A 10,720-nucleotide genomic window follows, 5' to 3' on the forward strand; every position below is an offset into this window, starting at 1 on the left:
GGAGGGTTGCAGGGCATGCCTGGGTATGCTACAGATTTATAATTATAGTTTAAAATGACACTTTGTTGGTCATTCAAATTGTGGAGTCATTTTCTGATGCCTCAAGAAAGCAATACACCAAAAATGTTAGTAAGACCTATTTTCTTTATGATAATAACAACTATATAGATGGAACCCAAGCAATGACATTGCACTGTCCACCTGGGCAGAAGATGGAGAGAATCTTATGGTCTTCATAGGAACCCTAACTTTACTTCAGAGATTCTCTTCAACCATGATTATAGGCACTGTCCGAGCGAACCATACGGCCAGCTCAGATGTGTAGTAAGGTGTCCAGCAATGCAGAAGGTAGCTCAGACATATACTGTATGTTCATTTTGGATTACTGATACTATAGCCAGTGTGAGACATTTATTCTGTGGAGCTGTAGGAGGCTGTCTGGTGTACAGGCTGCAGTGAATTATCTATAGGTCAGGCTAGCTGTCAGGTGCCAGTTTGCAGCAGCTGCACCCTGGGCAAGAATGGTCACTTATGTTTTTCAGAAGCCTGGCTGTACTGAGCCCAAAGCAGAACTGTCACTTCAATGCTTCTCTTAACACCCAAGTGTCAGACTATTAAAACAGTCAGTCAGTCCTTGGAATATGAGAGCAGCACCAAGGCTCTCAACTTTGAGTGGAAAAAAACATCTCTGCTCTTCAGAATTTATTTTGCTTTCCTGCCCTTGAATCTCATATTTTGTGTTAATAATTTAGTAGGAATTCTTTTCAGCTCAGGTGAAGAGTTTGAGGAGAAAGTGTATTATCTTTGGATATAGTCCTTGGAAAGAATGTGGAACCGGTGGAGACACTAACCCACCAAACAGTCACATCTGGTGGCGAGTTCTTGTCTTTTCTTTCTGGGAGGATATCAGCATTTCTTCAAATTCCCATCGTCCACTTAGCTTAGCTCTATTTCAGTTGATCTTCCTTTTAAGGCATACTACTGCCACCTGGTGGGCAAACTGTGGCTGTCCACCATTTAATTGCATCTCTTGGGGTACCAGTGCTCAGAAGTGAAACCCTTTTATGTCAAACTTACTGTTTCATGTTACAAAAAGTTAGAAGTAAATCCTACTGATGTTTAAATTAAGACAAATTATATCACGTGCCCATTCAGAGCCCCGCTGCGTAATGTTGTGAATTCGTCTAACCCAAGGAACAGTTCTGAGCTGCCTTTTTGTGAGCAAATCATTTTTCTCGACTGGTGCCATGGCGACATGAACTCCTCTTGTGGTTAAATGATGTGACGTTTGGTCATGATGGTGAATCTCCCTGGTAGGCATGTGTAGCTGAATTAATGTCAAGTGGGACGTTGATGACAGCATGTGTCACTCAGCCTACCCAAGACATTAAAGGTAGAAATTTTAAAACAGCTGTGTGCAATCTGTCCGCTCTTCAGTGGTCCAACTACATCCGAGCCACGGTGCGTAAGGAGAAAGGTCTTCCCATCCTGGTGGAGCTGCTGCGCTCCGACTCTGACAAGGTGGTTCGAGCTGTGGCCATCGCCCTGCGCAACCTGTCCATTGACCGCCGCAACAAGGACCTGATCGGTACGACCCATTAGGCTTTCAGAAAAACGCACAAACCCATACGTGTAATGAAAGAGTTGGCTACTTCAACTATTCCTCTTGTCCCTGTTGGCCTTGGTGAAATATCTTCATGACATCAGCTTATTGTGAAGAACTAAGCAAAGTAACCCACCATTGTCAGGTGCTGAAAGCTCAGCCTCAGCTACGCTTTATCCGTTACGTGTACGAATGACTGTTAAAAGGCAGCTGATAAAATCACATTGGAGTGTGGCATTTACTATTTCCAAAGCAAATAGGCAGAAATCTATTGAACTATATAAAGTAAGTGAACTGGTGAAACAGCTTCAGAAATGTTAAGAGTTTTCCTTAATGCTCATTGGTTCTTTAATCTCTTTCAAACCTGTATGATCAATGAAGAGAACATTTTAAAGACTTAAACAGTTAATAAAACAATTCAGCTACAAGTCGGTGAGGAAATCAGCGCAGAGGTTTGAACGCTGGTTCTTGTGGATGCTCCAGGGCTCGAACAAAGAAAATTCCTTGCGGGCTCTCTTCTAATACTTCCGCCAATGTCCCCTCCTGGGGATGTGGATCAGACCTGCTATTATAGAAATGTAGTGCTCTCTAATGTGATTTAACGTGATCAGTATTATCAATAAAGGTAAATGTCGTGCAATCCCTCTTGTTTTGTAAGCGTGTAGCAATGGAATTTCCATCTGCTATGGAAATTCCCTGCAGAAATGATCCCAACACGAGATTCTCAGACTCAGTGCTTTACTACACGGCATAACCTGATGTTACACTCTAGCAGGCAAATTTAATTTATTACCTTTCACCTTACCAACCTGAAAAAGAAATCCCGTGGTTACAGGAAGTTATGCCATGCGGGACTTGGTGAGCAACCTGCCCAGCGGTCAGCAGCGTCCTGCCAAAAACCTGGAGGAGGACACTGTCGTCGCCATCCTCAACACAATCCATGAGATTGTCACCGACAGCTCGGAAAACGCCCGCTCCCTCATCCAGGCCCAGGCCGTCGAGAAGCTGGTCGCCATCAATAGGACCAGGTAAGATTCTGATTACCGTTGTTCCACCGCATTTAAAAAGTAAACATTAGGTCAACGTAAAAACGTATCTGCTACTCAGATTTTATATGTACATGTTGTTCTCCTTTATCTGCTCTATTATACACTCAGCACAGTTATACATGTGAGATACTTATTTTTATAATCGTCTTATGTTCACACACTGACCCAGGCAGACCTTATATCTTCATATTTATGGTGTATCATCCGAACATTAATTTCATGCTTTAACTTCAGCCTGAGCTTGAATGTATTTTGCATTGCAAACCTTTATAATAATATTCATGGAGGATAATGTCATATCTCGCATGGCCTAAGCTTACTATGTTAGTGTTATACACTAAGGAGCTTGAGGCCACACACACCAGCAGTCACACACATGCATTGTTATTTGGGCCGGGAGAGAGGGAGAGAGAGGGAGAGAGAGAGAGAGAGAGAGAGAGACGCCTCTTGAGTTGCTGCTTGTAAAAAAAAAAGTAATTGAGCATCTGTTTTTGTTTGACAGCCGAATGATGACATGAACAGGTAGAAAGAAATCCAGGAGGTGTTTTTATACCAGATCGTTCTTCAGTGAGGTGCATTTTCACCACTGTTAAGATCAAGATAACGTTTCATCCTTGTGCACTCATTATTGATGGAAATAAGATATTAGGTATGTAATTAATACTGGTGGCTCAGAGGTAGCTCATGAAAGGAAAGTTCGCTCATATGGCTATGAATTAAAAAATAGACCCTGAAGCGGCTCAGGGGGCGCGGCGATCTTGAATAAAGATGTTGATTTCTGCTCACATACCCAGCTGTCACTTTTGGGAGGTTAGATGAGGTTTCTGGGGTTAACTCGAATTGTTATTTCTTTATGTATTTCCTGATCCTTGTGCCCCCCCTCCCCATTTAGCCAATCAGCTCGCGAGACAAAGTCGGCATCCCACGTACTGCAGACAGTCTGGAGTTATAAAGAGCTGAGGAATGCTTTAACCAAGGATGGCTGGAACAAGAGCCACTTCCAGGTACAAAATGTAATGCTATGGATATTAAATGAATATGGACATTATGGACAGATCTAATTTGGATCCTAACCGTGTATCAGTTGCCAGGTTCTTTTACTCTAAATTAAAGGCGTGATGACACAAAATATAAAGAATACAAACCCACTACAAGATCATTCATGCCGGATAGTATTAGCATCATTTTTAACACCATGTTTAAAATAATAAATGCATCTCTTGCGACCAATATTCACTCATTCTCTTTCAGTCCTCACTTGACATAGTTGTCCGTGTGTCTCAGACCACAGTGACCACCACCCCTAAGGCCACCAAGAACGGCAAGCCAAGCTACGATGACACCACCCTACCCCTGATGGAGAAGAACCAAGGTCAGTAAAAGTGTGCGTCTTCGTTGCTGTTGTCATAGCAACAACCATGGCGTAGAGGACCTGATAGGTTGGCCTTGTAGAGAAGATGCAGAGGTTTATTCACTATGTATGAAGTGGCATCCTTTGCCTGATGAGCCCATGTTTGTGATTACCGTACTATAAAGTTTCATGAAAAGAGCAAAAACACAAAATATTTTTTAACATCCATGAGTAGTTATTGATAGATTGTGGGTTTGACTCAAATTAATCTATAATTCCTATGCTGCTAATAAAGACAATGACAACAAGTATAATTTTGTTGCTATTTGATGTGTGTGTTTCTTTTATTATATATTATACAATAAAAGAAACGGAGTCCTATAGCAGAGACCAGTAACATACATTAAAGGTCCCATATTATACTCTTTTTCCACAAGTTAACACAGTTCTCAGGCACTTATGTGAAATGTGTGTGACAGTCTTTGGTCAAAATAGCAAACAGATGCTGCAGGACAGCGTCCCTCTTCTCTGTCTCAAACAACTCTGTCAGAAACGCCTCTGAAAACGAAAACGAAACTAATGAATGTGCATGCATGTGCAAGCACCTCTTGTGCATGTTCTAACAGTTTGGCATCACACTGACGTAGATTTCTGCCAGACGTGTTTCAGTAGGTGATTACATCCTAGGCAGCACTGACTGGATGGTTTATTTAGCTGTTTTTGGGTTGATCATGACCCAAACTCACCATAATATTATTGTAGAAACATGGGGAAAGTGAGTTTTTCATAATATGGGACCTTTAAATTTATGTTACGCAGGTAGTTATAGCAGGTAGTCTTTAAAACAACAACTTAAAAACGAAACTTCATTCCCTGTGAGGTGGTCATGACTTATCACTGCAACAATACCGTTCATCGGGGTGAAAACTAAAGTATCTAAACAACATACTGCCACTGCTCAACCAAAACGTTTGGCCTTGTGCCCCTTTTTTCAACCCATACTTGAATAGAAATATCATGCCTACCCACTCAATTTGCATTATTCAGTCACTGGTCGAGTACAATTACGCTGAAGAGCAGCAGCGTCTTGGCTCAGTGACTCAGTCTGTCTGAGAGCCTCTTATGTACAAATGGCTTATGAATGGTTTTCAGATACTAGGAAATGTGGCAGTGGAGATATGGTACCTTTGAATGAGCAGGGTCCAGGTAAGAGCCAGAAGTCAAAGAAGAGCTAGCGCTCCTTTAACCTGCCTCAAGTGTCCAATAGTGTCCTCTCTAATGTGGCTTCTTCTTCTTCCTTCTTCTCCTTCTGTGGAGTGAATGAATAATCCATCCATGGATGGATGGAATGGATGGATGAGCAGGATTTAAAAGTCATTTATGAGGACAGGGTCAAATAGCAGGTATAAAGCCTTGATGTTGTTTTTGTTTTGAACGTACCGTGGCAGTAAATAACATGAATGCAGAGTCAAGCACAATCAACAACAGTGTGCTGTTGGGTCTGTGTGTCCAAACAGGAAGTTCCCCGGTTAAGAAAAGTCTGTCTCGCCACACAAGATAAGGCAATACTGTCCCTTCTTTCATTTAATCAGAGTGAGGAATTAGCAGCTGTTCTTCTCTGACCTCACTAGATGGCTACTCCACCATTGACCAGAGAGACAAGGACTGCAGGGACTGCAAATACAAGACAGGTGACAGCCCAGCGGACCTGACAGAACGAGAGCCATTAAAGGTACAGTAGACCTCCTCTCGTCTCCAGGGGATGAAGGCATGGAGGACGTAGTAATGATGTCTTTTTGAACTCTTATCTCTATCTTCTTTTTCTGTGTCTCCCTCTCTGCGTGTTTTCTTCGGTGGTCTTTATCCAACGCTGTTAATCCTATCGGTCCTTCAAAGAGGCTGGACGTTGTCCTCTGGTAATGTTGCTCGTTTCAGGTCAACGCTGTAGATTAGCTCAGATCGGCAAGCCACCAGATAATTGCTGGTGTCTGCAAAGTCATTAATCGAAGGCTAATTAAAAGACCCGCCATCCTCCACTCCGTGTGGATACAGCCCTTGTCTTGGCCTCGAACAGACTGCTGCGCTATCGAGCGGCCGCCTGCTGATTATTAAGCCACACGATGCAGTCAAAGTTTGTTTATTGCTGATTAGCAAACCAGCCTGATAGAGGGGTCAGAGGATAATGGCATCGGAGGATGTCTGAAACGTATCGGATGCCTCGAGTACTTTCTGTAGCGCATTTCTGAGAGCTAGATAACATTTACTCTGCAGTTTGTGAGCTGTGTGCAGACATTTGCTTTTGTAAAATGCTGCATCTGTCACACGTGTTCTTAACAGAATGCAACTGTTGGTTGTACTGCAGTTCTGCCCCTCTCAACTGACAAAAGAGTTTTGAACAAAGTTAATGCCATAACTTGTGTTGGATGATATTTTTCTTTCTTTATATTTATTTAATATTATTTACTTGAATAAGCTTGGTTGTTGATTGAGCTCTTCCTGATCGTCACCAAAATGTAATCATCTCTTCCTGGTAACGTTCCCAGCATTTCCTGAAAATGTCATCAAGGTCCGCCCAGAACGTTTTAAGTTATCTTGCTAACAGACGCCGGCGATTACACAACCTCCGCCTCGCCTCGGCGGAGGTAATTACAGCAGTTAAGCCATCCAGATGTAACATTTGTAACTTAATTAAGTATGTAGTAGTAATAAGTAATAATACAGTTATTTATCAGCATGTTAAGGAGTAGTGACATTTATATTACATTACATTTAGTTACATTTACACTGTGTTACGGTTACAACTAGCCCTTTGAGGACAACCATAATGCTGATGTGACACCCCTCCTTTAGAGGCTCTGAAATCCTTTTGAGGCTCCATTCCTTTCTACACTGACTTTATTTAAATGTTTGTATTGAGCAAAAGGTTTAAATGAAATGAAATATTTCACTTAAATCTGCGCTGAAACCTGCTTCATTACGCGGCTTAAAACGCTGTATTGTTTTGAAGCCACAAATAAAACTGCTCAGAGGCTTTTAGCTGCTTGGATTTTATGGAAGATCAATGGAGGTGATACAGAAAGAAAAAAAATGGAGGTACCATGTTAACCTAGTCCTAATGGAAGAATCACAACAGCCAGGTAGAGTCAGGTTGAGAGGAGCCGGTGGAAATGATCGCCTCCCATAGGCAGCTACCAACAACACAGAATAAAGGTATCGGTAGTAATTCATTCACTCATTTAAGCAATAATGGAGACATGAATGCAGGTAGAGATGGTGCCACCACTGTCCTCTGGAAATGCACAAAATTGCAAAATGAAAAGGTTTACTGGAAGCTAATTTCAATTTCAGGGGTGTCCTTATTATATAGGCATTACATTGTGCAGTTACTATTAAAATGTGTTTTAATACTCAAGCAGCCAATATAGAAGCCTTGTCCGTTAGCTTCGGAGGGATAAACACTCTTCATGATGTGTAGGTTAATTAGTAAAGCCGTTAGAAGCGGAGTTATTATTGCCGCTTCTTCAAAAGGCGGCTACAAACACTGTGCACAGGCCTGCTGCTGTCGCTCTGAAGCCGTCTGCTGTCTGTTCTTCCCGGAGGTCTCCCGCTGGTCTCACTGCATCTTATCCGTTAAAACTGTTCTCCCTCTTTCATTTGCATGGTTAAGTTTTCTGGTTGTGTTTTTTTAAACTGTCTGACTTCTTTCCAAGCTTTCCGTAAGGCGGGGAACTAACACTGGCTTCTCTGATCCTGGATGCATGTGGTTACGTGTTTGTGAGTGAGTGTATTTGTGAAATGTATTGACCTCTTTTTGTTTTGCTGTGTTTTAACCTTCCTCCTGTGGGCCACAGAATGACACAAATAGGAAACACTATATCAGGAGTAACAGGCCTGCGGTCAGTCTGGTGGACGCTTGTGATGTTAAGCCTCAGCCTGTTGACTCCTGGGTCTAGATGCATGCATGGTAGGTCTGAAAAATGAACGCACATCAAAGATAACAACCTTCACCTTTCGTGTTGGATTGTGTCCGTCTCATTCCCTGTTTGTCCACGAGTCGCGTCCCTCTCACCCTCACGCTTTGTCATGTAGACCCGCTCTGACCCTGCACCCGGAGCAGCTGACTGGAGACGTCATCAGTTCATCCTGTGAACATTAACAAGCTCATGTGAAAGGCATTATGGAGATTCCATGCTGCATTTTATTTCTTTTTAAATGCATGTTTCTAGGATGAATGAATAAAAAAAAAGATTTGAGATAAACTGGCAAACAAAACGAGGACATATTAATGCAGTTTGCATGGATCTGTAGTGAGAATAATATTGAAAGACAAACTCACAATCACAAACGTGCAAGGAATGGAGTGTGTGGAGAGGGAGACGGAAAAAAAATTGTAACACAAAAGTACTGAAGGGGACGGGCTGGACGTCCAATAATATAACGAAAAAATCACAGCCAACAGAAAACCAAGGTAAGCAGGACTGGAGAAACGAAAACCAAAATCAAAACGCAAAGTCACCAAAAAAAATCCAAAAATACACCCTTAGCCTTGGCGGGAGTCAGAAGGGCATCACGGAGCAAATCACATTAGGCATAGCACGGGGAAGGCACGAGAGGCAAAAGAACAATCCGGCGACTAGTGATCAGTGGGCAGTAATTTTAAAGCAGTCTGAATGATGGGAAGATGGGTCACAGGTGTCTCTGCCACGCCCACTGCCTATAGAGAGAACATAATGAATAAAAGGAAATGCAAGGAATATAAAATGATCAAAAACCAAACGCTGACAGGCGAACGGCATTAATCCAGCTTTACATACGTTTGCTCATTTAAACATGATAAACGTGCTTTTTTTAAACATCTAATACCCAATTTTTCACTCTTTCCTTCTGTTCTTTACTTTCACACATGGCTGTAATACAACATTAGTAACAGTTAATTACGTGGGTTACAAGGAATGCTTTATGTGCTGTAACTGTTTACTTCATTATGAACTCAAAATGACCCTCTATTTATTTGTATTTAACTTACATGACTGATGAGCTGATCTGGGTGAGCGTCAGTAGATGTCATCACTGCCATAAGCAGCATTTCTCTCCTCCCACCTCCTCCTCATGCCAGACTTCACTCCTCATCCCCTTACCCCAGTGGTCATCTCAGTTCCTTCCTCTTCGTCATTCATCTTATTCATCACACAAACGATGCGGTGGTGCCATTTATGGTATTCTTTGCAATTAAGCCACCTTGGTAAAATATTTTATAGGTAATATTAGGGTACCATTAAGGAACATCAGGTAAGTGCTTTTCATTTCATTTAGTGGGTTTTATCCAACACATTAAGCATCTGTTTTGCTCTTTCCTTTGCCTCCATTTGCCATCTGGAACGACATGATTGAAACAGTTTGTTAGTGATGGGATCGTAAAAACTGGCTGAGTGAAAGCACAACTGGGTTCTCACACCTTCGACTCCGAAGAAGAAGTTCCTGATCTAAATATTAGTTTGAAATATTTTAGGAAAGCATTGATGATGTTATTTGTTTCAGTTTCTTAAAGTCAAAACGTTCCATGAAAAGACCAGAACCAACAACGAAGGGATCTCAGTAAGACGTCTAATGCCTCTGTAACATAGATGGTCCATGTAGACGCCAGCCATACATCAGTCTCAGCAGCAGATGATTAAAAATCACATCGCATTAAAAAAGTAGTATACATTTATACTCCACACAGACAAAAAGCAACACTGAAATTCATTTGATGTCACCAGGAGAAATTGGAATGATATAATAATAAAAAACAAGATGTGCTGCTAGGAGTGCTTTATTGCACTTTAGAAATTACATGTACCAAATCCTTTTTATATATAAAAAAAAAAAGCAGACTGCATACAAATACAGGCAGAGAAAATGAATGTAGCCTTCATATAAAAAAAATACAAATAAAAATAAAGGTGGATAAAGAGGGATCTAATACCTTAGTGTAAAATGAGATTAAGACCTCATAATAAGAGCAATATAAATTAATTAGAATGAAGATAAAGAAATAGAGAGGAACTTGAGCTTTTTAATATTAACAGTGGAGGAGGGAAGGTACACGTATCTGTAATATGAAAGGGATTCTAGAGGAGTTAGCATATTAGAACATTGACACAGAGCCAAGACAGTTACAAAAATCTCTTTCATATTACACACGTTTTTTTTCCCTCCACTGTTTGTCAGTATCAAAGTATTGATTAGAGCAGCTTTACAGATTAACAATCAGTCCAACTTATTGTTGACTCTGGTCATGTAGGAATGTGTTGACAGCTGACAAAATACTTCCCTTTAAAACTCTGTCCAGTGCTTGTGCTGTCATGTCGCCAACGTTTTGGACCCACTCTAACTTCAGGCTGTCTGTGTTTGTATGGGATTCCTCTAATATGTGTCTTGTCCTGTGCTCCAGGCTTAAATATCGACAGTGCGGCATCGCAGCTAGAAGAGGATCTCTCATATCACCACTGCCATTTCACGTGGACTTCATCGTTGGAGTTGGACTTGTACTTGTACAGAAAAGAGGATAAAAAAAAAAAAAATGTTGCTCAAACAGCGACTTCCCAGCGGCAGCCAACGTTCTCATGCTTTTCAGAAAAATTGTTTGGAAAAAGAACAAAAAGTGACTTCTCCCACTAGGTACATTCACGTATCCACATTCCCACTGGACATCGTGTGAATTTTATGGTGTTGACT

The 10,720-nt window shown here is 41.4% G+C and overlaps 1 protein-coding gene across 1 annotated transcript in view; it reads left to right on the forward strand.

Moving 5' to 3' along the window:
- The window catches only part of arvcfb (ARVCF delta catenin family member b), a 95,244-nt gene extending 87,288 nt beyond the window's left edge, over positions 1-7,956 (forward strand). Inside the window, exons 11-17 of the mRNA XM_068738850.1 lie at positions 1,438-1,588; positions 2,439-2,631; positions 3,545-3,656; positions 3,937-4,024; positions 5,156-5,209; positions 5,635-5,735; positions 7,855-7,956. Coding sequence (XP_068594951.1) covers positions 1,438-1,588; positions 2,439-2,631; positions 3,545-3,656; positions 3,937-4,024; positions 5,156-5,209; positions 5,635-5,735; positions 7,855-7,956 — 801 coding nt within the window. The remainder of the gene's footprint in view (positions 1-1,437; positions 1,589-2,438; positions 2,632-3,544; positions 3,657-3,936; positions 4,025-5,155; positions 5,210-5,634; positions 5,736-7,854) is intronic.
- The last annotated feature ends 2,764 nt before the right edge of the window (positions 7,957-10,720 follow it).

Source organism: Brachionichthys hirsutus, chromosome 4, assembly GCF_040956055.1.
Source record: "Brachionichthys hirsutus isolate HB-005 chromosome 4, CSIRO-AGI_Bhir_v1, whole genome shotgun sequence".
Taxonomy (NCBI): domain Eukaryota; kingdom Metazoa; phylum Chordata; class Actinopteri; order Lophiiformes; family Brachionichthyidae; genus Brachionichthys; species Brachionichthys hirsutus.